Source organism: Nomascus leucogenys, chromosome 17 (assembly GCF_006542625.1).
Source record: "Nomascus leucogenys isolate Asia chromosome 17, Asia_NLE_v1, whole genome shotgun sequence".
Taxonomy (NCBI): domain Eukaryota; kingdom Metazoa; phylum Chordata; class Mammalia; order Primates; family Hylobatidae; genus Nomascus; species Nomascus leucogenys.
In genome coordinates, this window is record NC_044397.1 from 77248244 (window position 1) to 77269222 (window position 20979).

The 20979-nt window shown below is 40.4% G+C and overlaps 1 protein-coding gene across 1 annotated transcript in view; it reads left to right on the forward strand.

Moving 5' to 3' along the window:
- Window positions 1-20979, forward strand: part of JAZF1 (JAZF zinc finger 1) — a 352445-nt gene that overhangs the window by 271200 nt on the left and 60266 nt on the right. Inside the window, exon 3 of the mRNA XM_030795574.1 lies at window positions 13126-13322. Within this exon, the coding sequence (XP_030651434.1) occupies window positions 13126-13322 (197 nt within the window). The remainder of the gene's footprint in view (window positions 1-13125; window positions 13323-20979) is intronic.

Sequence of the window (20979 nt, forward strand, 5' to 3'; positions counted from 1 at the left end):
TAATAACCCCCATGAGGTAAGTGTTAGGATTACCTCTGTTTTATAATGAGGACCCCAAGATGAGAAGGAGTCATTAATTTGCCTAAGCTTGAACACCAACTAAGTCAGATTAAGAGTTTGCCTTCAGAACCTAGATTTTTTCACCCATCAGGCTGTGTTCCCAGCTGTATACTGGATTTTGGATTTAAAACTCTGAGACCTAAGTGAAACTTTCTCTTCAGTTTTTAAATTTCTTCTAGTTTATGGGGAAAGTTACTCATCATCTCATTAGCAGCTTACAGTGAAACCTCAATAATTCATTTAATTTACTTCTAGAGGAAGCAAAACAAGAAAACTGAAAAGCTATTTGTAGTTTTATACCACAAAACCTCATAAAGTGCAACTTCTTTGTTTTGTTCATTAGTCTTTACGTGGATGTCAAATTAGCAATGAAAACCATGTGTAAGAAATAGCCATAGTTATTTGCAATTCAATGAAGGTAGAAAAGAAACGGGAAGGAGGATGGGGAGTTGCCAAGAGAAAGATATTCCACTGGTCTCCAAACCAAAGACTTGTGGTATAGTAGCTTTCAGAAGTGTTTTTTATTCTTGGCATCAGTGACAAAAAAGACCATGGTTTATTTTATTCAGGCTAAAGTAAATCAAAATTAATTGCTTCACTGATAATTTATGCTGACCTGTGGCTTTAAAGAGTGATTGCCGGAGCCTGAGCAAGCTTTCATTAAGGCAGATTGACTATATCATTCCATAGTTGTGAAGAAAATATACAATATTTATTGGGAACATACAAAGAAATACTATTCAGGAATGGGATTTTGTTATTTCAATGGCTCAGCTTTGGTGCCTGGATTTCATTTGAGTGCCAAAATTTAGGAAAAGATACTACTGGTTTAAAAAAGTGGTTCTTAAGTGCTATCCACAGCACAGCTGCTAGTCTGCTGCTGTTCATGAGGACGTTTCCACTGGTCTGCAGTGTCTGAGCTGCCTGGGGCATGTGGGGCCAGGGAACAGGGAGCATCCAGCACCTCACTGCCCCTCTGTGTGTCCAGCTGTGAGAGCACACTCAGCTCTTGCTCACCACCTCCCAGCTCTTGGAAAGGAGAAGCTACTGGATTTGAGTGCCCTTGTATTTGCCTTCTTTTGTTTGCTCAGCATATTTCAAGCAATTCCACCTAAATTTAAGAGTTCTGTTCGGTCAGCATTCCTTGCAACTGAATTTTTCGCAATGATAATAATAGAAAACACATTTAGATATTTTTAAAAATTTGCATCTACAGAATAATTGTAAACAGTATATTATAAATAATACTATATATATGATGCAAGTATAAAGTAACGATAACATGAAATTTCATATTGTTGCTTTTCTTCATCAAAACAGTTTAAGTAGATTTTTCCTGTGTTCTGTTATCATAATCTCAGAATAATCTTTCTCAAGAAAGGATTTATTCCAAGATTATGCTCTTCCTATATTTTATGTTAAAGTAGTTTTTTCTTTTTAATTAGAGGCTGGTGATGATAGATGTAGTTAGATAAGGTATACATGGCAATATAAAAATTGGCAACCCAATGTTATTTAAATACTAAAAAAGGTATAGAATATCCAAGCTATAATATACCAAAGAGAATATAAATTTACTGTAGCTGCCTTTAAAAAAGAAAGTAAAATAAAAATAAGAAAAATAAGAAAAAAGAAAAATAAATAAAATATGATTGTCAAGACAGTAGATGAAGGAAAGATCACCTTTTATCTTGTCTTTTTATCCTTATCCCACCTTTTCTTCTTCTCTCTCCCCCACAAAAAAAAAAAAGAAAAAAAAAAGAAATGAACATCTAGAAGCAAAATAAGCTACAAGGTTTGCTATGAAATTGGCTTGCCCTCATATTTATTTATTTTATGCAAAATTAGATTAGAATTCTCCAAAGACCAGGAACTATATATATCCTTCCATATATGTCAAATATAAACTTAGAAAACTTAGAAAAACAGACCAGGCGTGGGTAGCTCATGCCTGTAATCCTAGCACTTTGGGAGGCCAAGGCAACAAGACTGCTTGAGCCCAGGAGATCGAGACCAGCCTGGGCAGCAGAGTGGGATCCTGCCTCTACAAAAATTAGCTGGATGTGGTGCTCTACAAAAAATACAAAAATTAGCTGGGTTTGGAAGTGCATCCCTGTAGTCCCAGCTACTTGGGAGGCTGAAGCAAGAGGATCACTTGAGCCCAGGAGGTCAAGGCTGCAATGAGCCGTGATGGCGCCACTGCACCCCAGCCTGGTTGACAGAGTGAGACCCTGTCTTAAAAAGGAAAGAAGAGAGAGAGAAAATAACATCTCTCTTAATGCAGTAAGTCTGTCAGTTTTAGTTTGGTACCCAAGAACACAATCTATTTCATTAGCTGTGTACTTCTCAGATTATGTCCACAACCAATGTAAAGGTCCAGTGAAAAATCACAAAAAATACCTCTTACAAGTTAAGTGCCAAACTGATCTGATCAAATGGAGTGGGTTTTTTTCCTGGTGCTGCTTTTAGTTTTATTATTTTGCATTAGAATTTTAATAGCATGTTAAAAGGGGCCCAGAGTTTTGGTGATACTGCAAAAAGTTTTATGAAGCTTCAAAATCCACTCCATGGGCCTCAGATCATGAAGTCAAAAATAACTCTGGATAAGAAGTGAAACATAGGATTATTTGAAGCATTACTAGAAACTTTCTGAAATTAATGTTATTTGGAAATCCAGATTTTCTCTTTTCTACTGAAAAGTACATTTATTAAGTTCCCAGATCACCAAAAAAGGCCATTCTATTAACGAAGGGGTGCTGACAAATGATTACTCCACTTGCTGTTTCTAGGTCCTGTTTTACTAACTCGCTGTTTTAACCAAATACGCCTTTAGCTTCACTATGGAATTAAGTTGCTGCTAAAATAAGAAGACCCGCCACATGAATTTATTAGCAGACATACGTTCTGAAAGCCATCATTACCTTGAGACCTAGAGCAGCCAGATCGTTTGACATGTGGGCCACACATGGTTGCATGCTGAAATGTACCCATTATTTCCATCACCATTTCCTACAGCCACATTTCAAATGTGCCATGCACTGTTTTGCTTACTTACTGGTTCTCTATCCATCCTTGTTCTGGATTGCATAGTAACAGCCAGAGAAAAGAAAAATCCTTACTCTCCATGTTAGACTATCCTTCAGAAGGTTAGATTGTCATATCAGAAATACCATCATCTGGAGCAATGAATTACCAGATTTGGGAGTGCTTGGAATCTTAGGGCCTATCTGCCAACTCCCCACAGCTTTTCTCAAAAGCTTGTTGTTGCTTAAAAATGGCAATGCCCAAAGGGCCATTGAAAAGGCAGAACAAAGCTTTTGAACTTCAAATGAAGCATAGTTGGATGTGGTGTTCTACAGAGGGTCTGCTAGCAGACCAAGTCAGAGCCTTGTGCAACTTGATGAATCTGCCAAGCAGAGAACAGCCTTTAGCTGGATAGAGGATGTCAGTCCAGCAGCTCATGGCATGGAGGGTCTCCCATTGCCTGTCCTGCTGGAAAGACCCTCTATAATTTGGTTCTACTCTAGAAATCAAGGCCAGGAAGTAAGAAGAGGTGTATGAGTTTATAGATGGGCCCCAGCGTGTTGTCTAATGAGAGGAACCTTCTTTTTCTGTTCTATTAATAGTTATTGTATCTGTCTTGAATTTGCCTGTGATTGCCATTTAGTAGATGCCATTGCAATTTAATAGATGCCTGGGCCGGGCACGATGGCTCACGCCTATAATCCCAACACTTTGGGAGACGAAAGTGGGCAGATTGCTTGATCCCAGGAGTTCAAAACTAGCCTGGGCAACATGGTAAAACCCCGTCTTTACAAAAAGTACAAAAAAATTATCCAGATGTGGCAAACGCCTGTAGTCCCAGCTACTCAGGAGGCTGACATGAGAAAATCACACGGCTGCTAGTGAGCCATGATCATGCCACTGCATTCCAGCCTGGGCGACAGAGTGAGACCCTGTCACAAAAGCCAAAAAATAAATAAAAATAACATTAATGCCTGCAGAATCAGTAAAGGTGGCTCTTTGCTTTCCAAATCAGCAAAACTCATGATGGCAGTATTTAAAATCCTAATATTCCGTGCCCCAAAGTAACCAAATGCTGGTGTAGATGGCAGAAGGTGAAAGGTTTGCGAGTTAAGATTTCCAGTACAAGTGTTAGTCACTTCTCTTTTTTTGTTGTTTAGACGGAGTCTCGCTCTGTCGCCCAGGCCGAAGTGCAGTGGTGCAATCTCGGCTCACTGCAAGCTCCGCCTTCCAGGTTCACGCCATTCTCCTGCCTCAGCCTCCTGAGTAGCTGGGACTACAGGCGCACGCTGCCACGCCCGGCTAATTTTTTGCATTTTTAGTAGAGACGAGGTTTCACTGTGTTAGCCAAGATGGTCTTGATCTCCTGACCTCATGATCTGCCCGTCTCGGCCTCCCAAAGTGCTGGGATTACAGGCGTGAGCCACCATGCCCAACGTGTTAATCACTTCTTTTATGAACCAGGAACCTGACACTTGTTAAGCACGAAGTGTCAGGCCCTGTTCTAAGTGCGTTATGAATATTAACTTACTTAATCCTCACCACAACCCTTGGTCGGACCTGTCATTGTCACCATTTATAGATCAGAAAATGGCAGCACCGAAAGGCTAGGTAGGTAACTTGCCCAATGTCATCACACAGCTAGCGGGGCATGGATCAGGGATTTGAATCTAGACAGTCTACCTCCAAAGCCCACCCTCTTAATTGCTATACTAATATATTCAGACTCCAGACCATGACCTCCCAGGGGGTCAAGAAGTCAATGTGGTGGTCATGACCATCGTATTTTGTTAAAATGAAATAGAACAGAAAAATGCCAGAGTATATCACATATAAAGATTGTTTTATGAAATTTCTGTTTCAGATATTTATATTAAAATGTCTTGTCCTTGAGTCCAGAAATGTTTCATGATTCATAATTTTTTAGATTTCATAAAGATAATATAGTACAAATACTTCATATTACATAATACCCCCAGTAGGGTCTGGGGCAGCCCCATATAATCATGTACATTAATATTTATACAGTGAAACACACGAATATTTTCAGTAAATGCAATAAAATCTGTACGTAGCCTTTCACCCAGTCAGATTAGAGTTTGCCTTCCAATGACGTTTTAGTGCCAAACTTTATTGTTAAAAAATTTCAGATTTCAGAGCTTTGGAGATCTCAAAATTGCAGATTGCAGGCCTGTTTATGCATGTGAGCACAGCAGGTCGCACTGTGAGATACGTTTCTTATAATGGGTTGAAGTCAAAACAAAGTTTGAAAAATACGGCACAGTGCTATTGCTGGAATCATTCACTGTTAGAACTGGGAAGGACCCTAGCAGTGATGTATTCCATATATCCATAAAACCAAATCTCCTCAATTTTAACAAGTAGAAAAACCAGGACCACAAAAGTGAATACAGTGACTCCCAGAGGCCACCAGTTTCTTTGCCCCAGAACAAGCCTCCTGGCGACGTGCAGTGCAGACCTCTGGAACACGCGCCCTCTCCAGAGTCACATAATCACAGCCACACCACACCACACCACACCACACCACACCACACCACACCACACCACATATCTTGGAGTTTTCAGTTTTTTCTGAGACTGCAGTTTCGAATGGTCACTTCAGTTTGTGAGTTCTCTGATCCAGTGAAAGCCAAGTGATTTTTTTCCCCAGCAGGTCACTTAGACTCAGGTGTTTTGGCCATGGAGTGAGGTGGCAATGGAGTCTCTGCCCAGGTTCCAGCAAATACTGTACATTTCCTGAGTTTGTGGTTGAAACTAGTCTCCCTGGACCAGCAGCTGACATTTTCCCCCTGTGGAGTTATATTCATGTTTCCATGTTGAACATGTCAGACTGAATGAACATTGTGGTCTGAGGATTTAAAAGATTTATAATGGAGTCTTGAAAATTTACTTAAGGAATATGTACTTCCCCTAGCAATAACAAATATTACTACAAATGACTATATTAAATTAAAGTAACTTAGACATTTCTGATTTGTAGGAAAGTTGAAATTAATCTTACAGCAGTTTCAGTTTCAAAATGAAAACATTGCTTTGCCTGACCGCAGATTTTCAGGCTGTTAGTCAACAGTGAGTGAAAGAGTCTCAAGTGACTTTTTTTCTTTAAGAAATATTCAGTTTTCTCTATGAGTAGAAAAATGTTAGAAGGAAAAACCCTAAAATATCAACCATAGTTTTATCTGGGTAATATTTCTCTTAGAAAAAAAAAAGTTTTTACACAGGAAACATCAAAAATTCTTTTCATAAGCTGAATGGTAGGTACATGGATTTCTATTTTATTAAAATCTTTGTGTGGAAATGTGTATATTGATTTGCATATATATTCCATAATTTTAAAAAATACTTTCATTTCTTTTCCTAACCTGTGTGTTGGTCAATTTAAAAACTTTCTAAACATAAGTCACAAATCCATAAAAAATGTTCTGTAAGTGTTCTTTACTGAGATATATTACTTTTTACAATTTTAAAGAAGAAGACTTTCTTATTCATTCTTCGTTCCTTCCCTGATTAATTCCTTTAGTGAGTAGGCAAGAAGCCCAGTTCAAACGCTTTTTTTCCCCACATTAAAAAATAATAATCACTAGAAGGTGTACTGGCAAATGTTGAACTGACTTGGGGAGGAAAAAAGTCTCAATCTGTGTTATTGCCAGTTTCTGTGGTGTAAATACTCCTGCCATAGCCAATTTCAAGCTACCCACATGTTACTGAACACAGTAGGTTACTTTGCATTATACAGAATATAGTTATAAATAATTCTACCAAACAGATAAAATGTTACTGTAAATAACAAGAATATAGATAATATTAAAATGCAATAAAATAAGTGATGAGCCTTGAGTTAAATATCCTTGTTTTTAACAAAGCGCTTGATTTAATTATTTACGTCATTTAGTTTTTAATAACGGCTGTGTTTAACAACAGACTCACCAAATCCCTGAAAATTTAAGTCAGCTTTCACAACCCAGTATGAGCCAGCTCCAGCACATGGCGGCTGCCAGATCAGAGCCGTGTCACCATTGCAAAGCAGAGAGAATTCTGGGAGGTGGGCACAGCCAGCCTTTCCCAGATCGTAGCCCAGTGGGACTGCAATTCCAGAGACTGCCCTCGCCACAACCAGGGAGCCCAGTGATCCCACACAGCAGGATGGACTGACATTGAGAGGATGAGCCTTTTGTTCTCCCAGCTGCCCACTGCCCCCATGTAAACTGCCAGAGGAGTCCTCCCTGCATTTCCCCAGGCCACATGCTCCAGCTCCCTGAACACTTTGGACTGTGAAAACCATAAGAGCGTCCCGAGGCTTGACTGGGCTCTGATGCCAGCTCTGCCACTAGCCTAAATGACCTCAAACAGGTCACACCACCTCAGTTCACAGTAACTGTAACAAATAAGGGGGCTGGACCTGATGATCTGACTTAACCAAGGTTCCTTCCTGCTCTAAAACCCAAGTGAGTCAGGTGCAGTGGCTCACACCTATAATCCTAACACTTTCGGTGGGAGGATTGCTTGAGCCCAGGAGTTTGAAACCTGCCTGGGCAACATAGTGAGATCCCATCTCTACAAAAAATCAAAAAATTACCTGGGTGTGGTGGGGCGTGCCTGTAGTCTCAGCTACTTGGGATGCTGAGGCAAGAAGATCGCTTGAGCCCAGGAGGTCGGAGCTTCGGTGCACTGTAATCACACCACTGCACCCCAGCCTGGGTGACAGCAAGACCCTGTCTCCAAAAAAAAATCTACATCAGCCGTGATTACTGAGAGCTTCAGAAAGATCACCAGTGGTGTCTAAACTCATTGAGGAAGGCTCAGGCCACTGAGTCACATGACTCACTTAACCTGAACTCAGCCTTGGGAACACGGTGAACCTTTCCAGCCCTGATATTTGGTAAAACGGGGAACATAGTCCTCATTTGTTGGCCAGAATCACAGCCTTTGCTGTGCCTCCTTGGCTTCTGTAGACACTCTTGTCTCCCCAAATGGTTTCTTGCCACTGGGAATCTGCCCACCTTTTGACAGACAGCTGTGCTGATGGAACATTGCTCAAAAATTTGAGAATTTACTTACTAAATTAAGTCCCAGAAAATGGGTTAAGTCGTGGTTAATGAAAGGAGGAGGAAGAGGAGCAGCATGCTAGTGCAGGGGAGACACGGGCCCTTTTAATCAGGGTTCCCACAGCGTTTCTGTGGCACTCTTGTGTGTGTTTGTGGGGGCGGGTGGTGTGGGGGTGTGTGTGTGTATGGTTGTCACTAGAACAAATTGTGCAGCTGTGTACCTTGGTATGTCAAGGTTACCATGATTTATAGGTTGTATGTCCAAGTTCACAACACCAATCCAAGAGAGGAGGGAGAACTGCAGGAGGAAGTCTTGGCGACAGGGCTTTAAGAATGTGTTTCATGTTTAATGCTTTTTACACGGGTGCCTTGTTCTTGCTTCTAGAAAGCACTATAGAAGATATAACCCCAATCCAGATTGCTGTCTGTAGCTGGCCAAACCCATGTGAGGGTGCAGGTGGGGTTTGCGTGTGAATGTTGTTAATAGTTGTTGTGTTATATCTGAGCTGTAGGAGAGTATTTTACAATAAGAGGTATGAGTTCTATAATCCCAGCACTTGGGAGGCCGAGGCAGGTGGAGCACTTGAGGTCAGTAGTTCAAGACCAGCCTGGCCAATGTGGTGAAACCTTGTCTCTACTAAAAATACAAAAATTAGCCAGGCATGGTTGTGGCACCTGTAGTCCCAGCTATTTGGGAGGCTGAGGCAGGAGAATCGCTTGAACCAGCAGGCAGAAGTGAGCCGAGATCGTGCCACTGCACTCCAGCCTGGGCAACAGTATGAGACTCCATCTCAAAAAAAAAAACATGTATATATATGAGTTAGACATAGAGAAGCCTTTCTCTCTCTGCCTCTGGCTGTCTCTCTCTCTCTGTCTCTTACACTGGATATGCACCCTCTGGGTTTATTCCATTCAGCCGTTCCACAAACGGAATTTCTGCTCTACACGAGGCACGTGTGTGCTCAGTGCTTTCAGAGCCATGGGTGTGTGGTGTGTCCTCAAGACACTTGGAGTTGAGTAAGGTGGACAAAATATAGAGACATAACCATATTATAATGCTTTATTAATTAATAACAGCTTCTGCATTTTGAGCCACTTGCTACATGACAGGCCAATTACCTCATTTACTCTCACAACAGTCCTCTGAAGTTGAAATGTTATTGCCCCGTCTGCCAGCAGGTCACCTTCTTAGGCTGTAAACATTCAGACTCACAGATGACCATGGGCCACATAGGGCACTGGGTCTGTTCAGAGGATGGAGGACAAGTTGCCTTCTGCAGACACCCTTGCAGCAGTGCACGTGGGAGTCTGTTCAGGTGCAGAGAGGTAGGAGTGGAAGCTATCCTGGTAGAAGAGCCTCATGCCCCACAGGAGCCAAAACTCTTGAAACACGCTCTGGGCATAGCTCCCCAGTTCTCTGCAAGGCCCATGCCCAGCTACAAGATCACCACGCTCGGGAAGCCCAAATCAGGATTCTTGGCTTCCTATCAGATAGCTACAGGTTCCTAGATCCTCCCAGGCTGTGCAGTTCACCAGTCAGAGGTCATTCTAATGTAGATAGTGTTGCCTAGTAACATAGTTGACATACTGTCTTTTAGCAGGTTACCAAATTTAGCCAAAGATCAGACTCCCATACAGAAAGGGAAAAGACATATGTTAATTCCTTACCTACTCTCTCATTCCCATTTTACAGAGAATAAACCCGAGATTCAGAGAAGTTTATCAACTTGCCTCAAATTACATAATAACCCAGCCAGAATTTGAACCCCGGCCTGACTCCAAATACCATGCTCTTAACTAAAATGCAGATGTAAAAATTTTTTGCTACCCCCATAAGCATGTCCATGTTTACTTTGCTATTTGAAACACTAGTTTGAATTACTTAACCCTCGAGAACAATCAGCCTTCCTGGAAGCAGCAGCCTGTTTATCCTGCAGCTTTGCCACTCCCTGGCGCACTGCATACCCCAGTGTGAGAAGCTCAGCACCATGCTAGTTAGCAGTTCTTCTTAGAATAATAAAAAAAAGCACTAGTTCTTTGCTTTTCTCTGTGAGTCTGTATTTTTAGTAGAGGTTTATGAGGAGGGGAAAAAGAAGTTTTAAGGACAATAGAACCAATTTTGCATCTGAAAATAAATGAGTATCTGGCTACCAGGTGCAAACAATTCTCTTTTGCCTTGAAGTCCTATCTTCTTTTTAAATCATCACTATCCTATAGCACAAAACCTAAGAGCTCAAGGCAAAGCTTTATTACTAAGCTCAGTTCAGCATATAAAATCCAGTTTATATATCTGGATTATATTGCAAGAACCATTCAAGAAATATGCCATCCATGTTCCAAGTATAAAAATAGAAATTTTAAGACAGCATAACAATATTACTGTTGTTTCACTGGGTGTTTAATTGACTTCAAGCTTTCACCAGGTACTAGAACTATCTGTTGACTTCCAAAACTTCATTGTGTAGTGAGGAAAAATACTCAGGAATTTTGTAGACAAAATGTGAAATAGGTTAGGTAAAATACCATGTTTAAGTGCAATGCAGTGAGCTTATGATAAATTATATTGAAATAGTCAAAATATAATTGATGTGGGAGGTGCTGGAGAGAGGCCTTGAGGGGCATGGAATGTTCTGTTTCTTAGCCTAGGTGGTGGGGACAGCTGTAGTTTTATCATCTGAACGCTATCATACATTTATGGACTATGCTTTCTATGGCAATCTTCAAAAATGCAGCTGACAAAGTTTGCCTGCCAATATGAAAAGGTGAATGTTCTTTAGGTAGGAGATACTATTTCATAGATTGTTTTGAATCTCATATTACACGAATTTACAAAATGGTAGATTATACAGTGAGAAAAGAACAAAGTTTGAATATTACCAACATCAGAGAAGCATTGGAAGAATAACTCAAGTTTCCAAAGTGAAACTATCAGGGAAAGTCACCTTTCTCTTTATGAGTAATAAAATTAGAACATAAACAGATCATCAGTGGTGACCTCCCTCCTTGTGCTTTTCTCTTCCCTTCTTCTGGAATCTTCCTGAGCAAATGTATGCAGTTCTGTCGGTGTTTCCTGAGGTGGGCCTGGCCCTGTGCTAGGAACTGGGGACTAGAATCCTTGCCTTCATTGACTAGGGAAGCAAGTACTCAATTAGCCAAGAAAAGTTTTTTTTTTTTTTTTAATTATACTTTAGGTTTTAGGGTACATGTGCACAATGTGCAGGTTTGTTACATATGTATCCATGTGCCATGTTGATTTCCTGTACCCATTAACTCGTCATTTAGCATTAGGTATATCTCCTAATGCTGTCCCTCCCCCCTCCCCCAACCCCACAACAGTCCCCGGAGTGTGATGTTCCCCTTCCTGTGTCCATGAGTTCTCATTGTTCAATTCCCACCTATGAGTGAGAACATGCAGTGTTTGGTTTTTTGTCCTTGCGATAGTTTACTGAGAATGATGTTTTCCAGTTTCATCCATGTCCCTACAAAGGACATGAACTCATCATTTTTTATGGCTGCATAGTATTCCATGGTGTATATGTGCCACATTTTCTTATTCCAGTCTATCGTTGTTGGACATTTGGGTTGGTTCCAACTCTTTGCTATTGTGAATAGTGCCGCAATAAACATACGTGTGCATGTGTCTTTATAGCAGCATGATTTATAGTCCTTTGGGTATATACCCAGTAATGGGATGGCTGGGTCAAATGGTATTTCTAGTTCTAGATCCCTGAGGAATCGCCACACTGACTTCCACAGTGGTTGAACTAGTTTACAGTCCCACCAACAGTGTAAAAGTGTTCCTGTTTCTCCACATCCTCTCCAGCACCTGTTGTTTCCTGATTTTTTAATGATGGCCATTCTAACTGGTGTGAGATGGTATCTCATTGTGGTTTTGATTTGCATTTCTCTGATGGCCAGTGATGATGAGCATTTTTTCATGTGTTTTTTGGCTGCATAAATGTCTTCTTTTGAGAAGTGTCTGTTCATGTCCTTTGCCCACTTTTTGATGGGGTTGTTTGTTTTTTTCTTGTAAATTTGTTTGAGTTCATTGTAGATTCTGGATACTAGTCCTTTGTCAGATGAGTAGGTTGCAAAAATTTCCTCCCATTCTGTAGGTTGCCTGTTCACTCTGATGGTAGTTTCTTTTGCTGTGCAGAAGCTCTTTAGTTTAATTAGATCCCATTTGTCAATTTTGGCTTTTGTTGCCATTGCTTTTGGTGTTTTAGACATGAAGTCCTTGCCCACGCCTATGTCCTGAATGGGATTGCCTAGGTTTTCCTGTAGGATTTTAATGGTTTTAGGTCTAACATTTAAGTCTTTAATCCATCTTGAATTAATTTTTGTATAAGGTGTAAGGAAGGGATCCAGTTTCAGTTTTCTACATATGGCTAACCAGTTTTCCCAGCACCATTTATTAAATAGGGAATCCTTTCCCCATTTTAGCCAAGAAAAGTTTTTAAACCCAAATAACAATATGAGAATCAAAGTAATACCAAAAAAAAAAAGAGTTTTCATGAGGCCGTATATGTTAGGTGGCAGTTAAGTGGTACAAAGAAGAAATACTGCCAACCTGCAGATAAAGGAAGCACTGTCTACTTAGGAGTGGTTGGGGAACTTTGAGGATGTGTGGGCTTCCTATGGGTAGAAAAAAAGAGAGCAGACCTTCCAAGAGAGGAAGTCTTGTAACTGAAAGTATTACAGTGGGTGCAGATGTATTCTGTGTGTATAAGCTTCCTGGCAAGGAGGATTTGCTTGGGAAGAAATAGACCTGACTTTGAGAAACCTTAAAAATAACAAGGTAGAAGATATTTCCATTGCATTGGAAAAGGGAAGCTGTTGTGAGTTTTTGAGATTGGGATTGACCTGTGGCCAAGGTCCTTTTCCAGGGTCGTGCATGTCTGAAACTCTAATGAATGTCATCAGTCCTCATGCTCTATACATGGCCCAGGTTCCTTACCTTCCATTGTTGTTTCAGATTCATGACAGATGCTGCCCGCCGAGAGCAGGAGTCCCTAAAGAAGAAGATTCAGCCGAAGCTCTCACTGACTCTGTCCAGCTCAGTGTCTCGAGGGAATGTGTCCACTCCCCCACGCCACAGCAGTGGAAGCCTTACTCCCCCCGTGACCCCACCCATCACCCCCTCCTCTTCATTCCGCAGCAGCACTCCAACAGGTGAGTGGCCTGGCCCTACCGCCTTGAGAAGGAGGTGAGGGGAGAAAGAGAAAGTGTGTGTGATGTGCTGGGGGCAGAAAGGGGCTGGGGACAGATGATGACACAGACCCACCACATCGTTGATCCTTTCACTAGTCTCTATATATTGATAAATTCTTTAATTTATTATTGAAGAAATATTTATAGATTATTGTTAATATGCATGTGATAATAGTTTTGTAGACATTTTGTCAATATATTTCCCATTTTTACTGTGCATACCCATCTACACAACATTTTTAATGGGCTCTGTAATAATACATATTTCATCACCCGATTTACAACTAAATATATTATGAACATTTTCTCTTCTAAAACAGTTAAAATAGTTGCATCCTTTAGAGAAAACGTAATTTATTAAGCAGTCTGGGAGAAATTTAGATATAATTTTTCTTCCAAGGAGACTTCATTGTTTTTACGACGCCTTGAGAAGAAGGGGGAGTCCTTGTCTTCTCCAGCTTTTTCTATAGATAGTGGAAATTTGCCCTTCAATTTAGCTTCTTCACTTGCTTCTTTATACCCACCTATTCACCAATCAAGTAATCCATTTTATTTTTCCCAGTCCATCTCTCCTATTCGCCTCCTCTTTCCTGTCAGTCTCGCTGACACATGTGGATGTACACTACTCCAGCACTCTCATCTGCTCTCCTCCAGGTCCTCGCCTTAAAGAGGCTTCTGTCCTTTTAAGGATACCGTCTTCATTGATTTGGATCAACTCTGCTCAAAACTTTATCCTCAGTTCCACATTAGGATTAGCCTATAATAATCTGAAGACAAAGTTCAGTTTTAAAAGAAAATATTAGTAAGAAAACCTTAGAGTTACATGTATCAAGAACTGGGACTTCAGCTGGGTGCTGTGGCTCACATGTATAATCACAGCACTTTGGGAGGCTGAGGCAGGAGGATCACCTGAGGCCAGGATTTCAAGACCAACCTGGGTGAAACGGCATTTTGAATGCCTCACAAGTGCCAGAAACCAAGCTACTGAGGTGAGCAGAGAGAGGCCCCCTTCCCTGACCTCAGGAGCTTACACCTGTTGGAGGATATTGGCATTCTAGGGGCCAAACAAGATCACTCTTGTCTTCCTCTCCCAAGTGTGGAAATGATTAAAAAATAAAACAGCAGTCGCAGATGAAGAACAAAATATCAACTGTATTATTACACAAAGCTAAACCACAGAATGGAGCTTGGATCTGTAACAATTGGGCTTCCTAGTATGTCTTCCCAGAATTCAATTGATTTCCCAAAGTGCACTTCTCAGCTTACCCCAGGGTGGGAGCTGACCAGAGAGCACTCTGGACCCTGAGCAGAGCGTGCCCAGCCCTTCCTCCCTAGTTCATGCTTCATTAAGTCACTGTTCCTCCTTGGGCAGGAGTGAATAGAGATGGTGGAAGAGGTCCCGCATGTTTGTGCTGTCTGAGAAACAGAGAAATAGCTCTCTTCCCCCAGTGGGAGTATAGACCGTCACTAATCAAATCAATATGCAAATAAATATAACCCTGTAGTCATGACAAGTGCTGTATAGAATTCTGTGATAGGAGGGCATCCGGAGAGAAGTTTGACCCGGTCAGGAAAGGCTTCCTTTGAAAGATAAATAGGAGTCAACTAAGTAAAGAGGAAAGGGGGAGCAATGTCACAAAGGGAACATTTTGCAAAGGCTCCATGGAGGGGGAAAGCCTGGCAGGTCCCCAGTACTGAAAGCAGGCCAGGTGGCCCGAGTGTAAGATGACACTGAGGAGGTAGGCGAGGACTAGGGCATTGGGGGTCTTATTCAAAATTTTGGTTGAATTGAAGAGCAAAGAGAACCCACTTGTAACCACACCATCATCTCCTTAGCCATGATTAAAATTGTTTATCTTCTCTGACAGTTTATGTATTTCTCTGTCATCCATTTTCCATTGTGCAAAGTGTGTTTCAGAATACTAATTTCACAAAATACTAGTTGGGGTAAAGGGATTTCCTAGTAAGTTTGGGGAGTTGATGAGTTAGACAAAGTTAAATGGATTTCTTTAATTCGGGGCTTTAATATGCACTGTTAGTCTCCAAGGGGAGGATTTAGTAAATTTCCCAAACTTAGTTGCTCTGATTAGGGGACCTCTTTCTCTATGGGGTATCTCAGGGGACTCATGGTTGACAGACACCCTGTGTTCAATCAGGATTGAACATTTTGAAGACAGATTAGGTATGGGAGATAAACCAAAGTTGCTGCCTTAACTTCTTTCTTTACAAATGGTGTTACCTTGGGCAAGTCACTAATACCCATTGTATAGATTTTGTGTCAAAGTTAAATGTGATAGCACATGTATAACACAGTGCTCAGTAAATGTTCATTTCTTTTGTCTGGGGTTTTCAACTTTGTATTTTAGGAACAGAATCAAGGTCATGCTTCTAGGGGACGAACCAGTTCATTTGTGTTAGGCATTTGTCCATTTCCTTGAATAGACCACCATGTTTCCCTTATATTTTATTTTGTGAAGATTGACTTTCCAGGATCTTTGTGTAACATTTATGTTGTAAATCTAAGGAATGAAAGAGAGTGTAGTGTAATTCCGCAATCCTCTTTTCTGGGTATTGCTATGATATGTATTCATGTATAGTATGAATTATGGGGGCAGTCTCCAATTGGCTGTGTTTTATACCTGAAGTAATATGGACTGACTCATGTCCAACCCCAGATAACTATGACTGCCCCAATTAGTGACGGGTGCCTAGGACCCCATGAAAATAAAGACAGTTTAAAAGTGAGAGTTTATTATTTTTCATGTAAGAATGTTTGGAAGAAATGGAATCATTTCCTTTCCTTCAGACATAAAGAAATCTTTCTGACACCTCGCCTATTTTAGCAATTTCCCATTGAGAGAATTAATTTATGTTGTGGTAAAGATGTATCATTTTCAGTCTGTCAAGATCATTGGTAAGTTATTTGCTGCTGGAAGAACATTCCATGTAAACATCAAAAATTAGCAGGGGAAATGGTTTCTTAAACCCCTACCGTGTACAATTTTGATTGTGTACATTTTTCAATGTTTGGAATGTTATTTTACCTGTAGTTAGAGAGATCAGCTTATTTTGCCTGACTAATGTGGTTTCAGTCACTTTCATTGCCAGGTTATAAAATTCCACATTTCTACCCCTTAAATTCACTCTTCCAAGTTCTATATTCATGGTGCACTCCCACTTCAGAAGTAATAGTCATCTTGTGGGAACTTCATTTATAAAATGTTCTTTAAGGTATACTTTCTTGACAATACTGAATTAGAGCTCAGCTTTATCCTAGAGTTTCGAGTATTTCTTAGGTATACTTGGAATCAATGTTTGTTTTGCAATTTTTTTTTTTTCTGTTTGCAACAGGGTCCTACTGTATCACTCTGTCACCTAGGCTGGAGTGCAGTGATGCTATCATAGCTCACTGCAGCCTCAAACTCCTGGGCTCAGCCTCCTGTGTAGCTGGGACTACAGGTGCATGCCACAATGCCCACCTAATTTTTTTACTTTTTTTGTAGAGATGAGGTCTTGCTGTGTTGCCCAGGCTGGTCTTGAACTCTTGGCCTCAAGCAATCCTCCTGCCTCTGCCTCCCAAAACTCTGTGATTACAGGCAGGGGCCACCATATATGACCTGTTTTGCCATTTTTACATCCTAGAAGAATCTTTTTCTCTCATTGTTTTCCTTTCCTATCCTTGTCTTGTTTTCTTTTAATATATAGAAAAAGTATTCATTTAAGAAAACCTTAGAATAGTTTAAATCATAGATCAGCAAACTTTTTCTATAAAGGTCCATATAGTAAATATGCTTTGCAGGCCACAGGGTCTCTGTTTCAGCTACTCAACTTTGCCATTGTAATGTGCAAGCAGCTATAGAACCACCTAAATTAATGGGCATGCTGTGTTTTATTAAAAGTTTTTCTAAAACTTTATGTACAAAAACAGGCCAGAGTTGGCCCATAGGCCACAGTTTTCCAACCCCTGGTTTAAATAATAGAGAAATGGAATTGAAAAATAAATGTGATTAAATTATCTGAAAATAAAGTGTTAAGACAATTCATACCCTTCTCCTTTTAAAAGTAGTAACATTGGCCAGGCACGGTCGCTCACACCTGTAATCCCATTACTTTGGGAGGCAGAGGCAGGCAAATCACCTGTGGTCAGGAGTTCGAGATGAGCCTGGCCAACATGGTGAAACACCTACTAAAAATATAAAAATTTGCCAAGTGTGGTGGCTCGCGCCTGTAATCCCAGCTACTTGGGAGGTTGAGGCAGGAGAATTGCTTGAACCTGGGAAGTGGAGGTTGCGGTGAGCCGAGATTGCACCACTGCACTACAGCCTGGGTGACAGAGCAAGACTTCGTCTCAAAAAAAAAAAGTAGTAACATCTAAAGTACAATTACTTAGGGGGAAAGGCAAGTAGCACTTGTGGAGTGTTTGCTATGTGTGCTTACTGTATTCTTTATGTGTCACATTGTATTTAATCTTAACACCAGCCTCACTGAGACATTATTATTCCCATGTACAGATAAGAAATAGAGGCTTACTAAGGTTAACTTGACACATCCATGTCTGTCTATTCAAAGAATAAGCTCTTTCCAGTATACCCACACTTTCTATCCACATTCGTTATTATTACATTAATACTTTTTTAAAAACTTTATTAGACCGTCCACACTATGTGTGAACTTGACAGCTCCAAACTCAAAGTATGTTAAGTTACTGAAACCTTGGTTTGACTTCATTCACCGTAACTTCCATTTTCACACAGCTGTACCATTCAAACAGCATGTCATAACAGAAGGACTTAACAGTTTCGTTCAGCCAGGGTTTCTCTAAGGGTCAGCTGACTCCAGATAGCCGGTTGTTAAATAATCAGGTTTGCAAGCTGTTTGCTAAACTGTTACCTTGAAATCAGCCATGGTGGGAGTATTTACACCAGTGAAATTGGTAAATGCTACATATCAGGACCTTCCCTGCCCCACTTTACCATTATACCACTGTTTTTTCCTTTCAGTATTTACCAGATTAATCTTACTTAGTTTGTAGGTCAAGGAATCGTGGATCCATGTGTCTGCGAATAAACCTAAAGTCAATCACCAATAAATAAATAATGACCATTTCAAGCAATGGACTACTTTGTAGGCACTCACCACAATGTTGTAGGAAAGGTTTTTACATTATCTTGTTACACGAGAAAATCCAATTTCAAAACTGCATAAGCAATATGATCTCAATTTTTTTTTTTTTGGAGACAAAGTCTCACTCTGTCACCCAGGCTGGAGTGCAGTGGTGTGATCTCAGCTCACTGTAACCTCCACCTCTCAGGTTCAAGAGATTCTCTGACTTCTGCCTCCCAAGTAGCTGGGACTACAGGTGCACATCAACACCACCCAGCTAGTTTTTGTATTTTTAGTAGAGGCGGGTTTTCGCCATGTTGGCCAGGCTGGTCTTGGACTCCTGACCTCAAGTGATCCTCCTGCCTCGGCCTCCCAAGGTGCTGGGATTGTAGGCGTGAGCCACTGCACCTGGCCCGTGATCTCAATTTTTATCTTTTACTTAAGAGAAGTTAACCATGGTTAACTACCTTAATATGATAGGAAGATGAACGTTATTTTCTTCTTTTTCTTTTCCCATATTTTCTAAAATGAGCTTGTCTTTCTTTTTATAATTAAAACAACTTAGTACATATGATTGGAAGATACAGAATTACTGGCCCTAAAAAGAGTTGAATGGATCTCTTTCCATCAAATTAATTGACCTTTGACGTGGGGTCATCCTATAGCAAAAGCCTTTTTGCTTTTGCATCCATCATTAGAGAGCAGGTTGTCTTGGTTATTATTGCCTACAGCTTAGTTAAGAAAGTAATTTCTCCCCCCTCCCCCCATATTTCCCCATTGAACCTCTTAAAACAGTGATTTTCAATCAGGATGAACGTTGAAATCACCTGGAAAAAATTTTAATCTACCTCTGCCTGGGCTCCACCTTCAGCCACTCTGATTCAGTTGGTGGGTGGGACTTGGGCATTGAGAGTTTTTAAAAGCTCTTTTGGGTGGGTAATTCTACAACCAGAGTTAAGAAACCACTGTTTTAAAACGTGGCCCATCTCATTGTAGTATCTGTGTGCCTTCTAGCTTGAATTTTGAACATATTTCCACGTTGTCTGGAGAAACATTACTGTAATCCGTTTCCTTGACCTCCAGGATGAATCCAGTGGGACTGACAGATGCTCACTCATGTCTTATGGAGAAGCCATGGAAAGAGCTGGCTGGGTTTCTGGTTCTAATAGCATCGCATAGTTACTCCTGGAAAATATTTGTATATATATTTTGGCGCACTCTGGGGGAAAAAATTCACGTATTAAACCAGAGAAAGGCACCCAAGGAAATTAAACCAATTTTTAGGTTTTCTTGTTTAGATTCTTAATATAAAATTTAAGCTTCTGCATTGTTTTATTTTACTTCATATTCCTGTGTCTCTTGATATGGCCTTTTAAAAAACATTTCTTTATGGCTTTCACAATAAATTGTTCAGATTATAAAGATATTGAAAATTTCAGGAGTTATTAATACACAGCAAATTATTTTAAATAATATAGTATTAATTTTTCCCTTGGGGTGGACACTACTCTGCAATACAGACTTACAGGACTGATAGAATTTTGCTTGGCATTTAGAAGCTCTATCTGAATGGAGTTGAGGTGAGCTCTTCCCTCATGCCTTTATTGTTAGAAAGCAAAATAAACTTAAATAGGCTTAGTAAGAACAAAAAATCCCAGACAGAAAAAAGATAACCAAAATAAAGTATAAACTAACATACATCCCCCACCTACCCAAAAGAAAAGAACAAAATGGAAGGAAAAATCTCGGAGAAGAAATACTATTCTGTTTAATAGTGGAAAATGAGGGGAGAAAGGTGAAATACTTCAGCCTGACTGAATTTTGTGATATGAGTTCCTGAGGCTGTGATTTGGTTTTTCTAACAAATTCTCCCTAAAGATTTGGATGTCTGCATGATACCTAAGCAACGTTCCCTAAAATCTTCCTATTGATCTGATTTACATTTCCCTTTTCACATAAATACCCGCTCTTGTAGCTGGAGAATGAGAAGATGTTGCTGTATTCTCCGCCTGCATTCTGTAGGTCACTGAAAGACCCTTTCCTGGCCTACAGTTTATTTGCTTGTTTATATACTACTCTGTTCTAATCCTTGTCTCTTTCTCTTCCTTTTTGATTGACTAGTAAAAACCTTTATTCCTCTGCCTGAGTGTCATGGTCGAGTCTTATGGCTAATTCTGCTTCCTCAGCATCTTCTGCAGCCACTTATTTTTAATCTCTTCTTGCTACTGAAAATCTTGGAGTGAGGATGGCAACAAGGAAATAGGATTTTATTTGTTTTTCCACAGCTATACCACTTAGAAAAAACCTTCCCAAACAAAACATTTTTTTGACTTGAAGAAAACAATCAAATTGGCCAGGCACAGTGGTTCACACCTGTAATCCCAGCACTTTGGGAGTCCAAGATGGACAGATCTCCTGAGGTCAGGAGTTCGAGACCAGCCTGGCCAACATGGCAAAACCCGGTCTCTACTAAAAATACAAAAATTAGCCAGGCATGTTGGTGTGCACCTGTAAT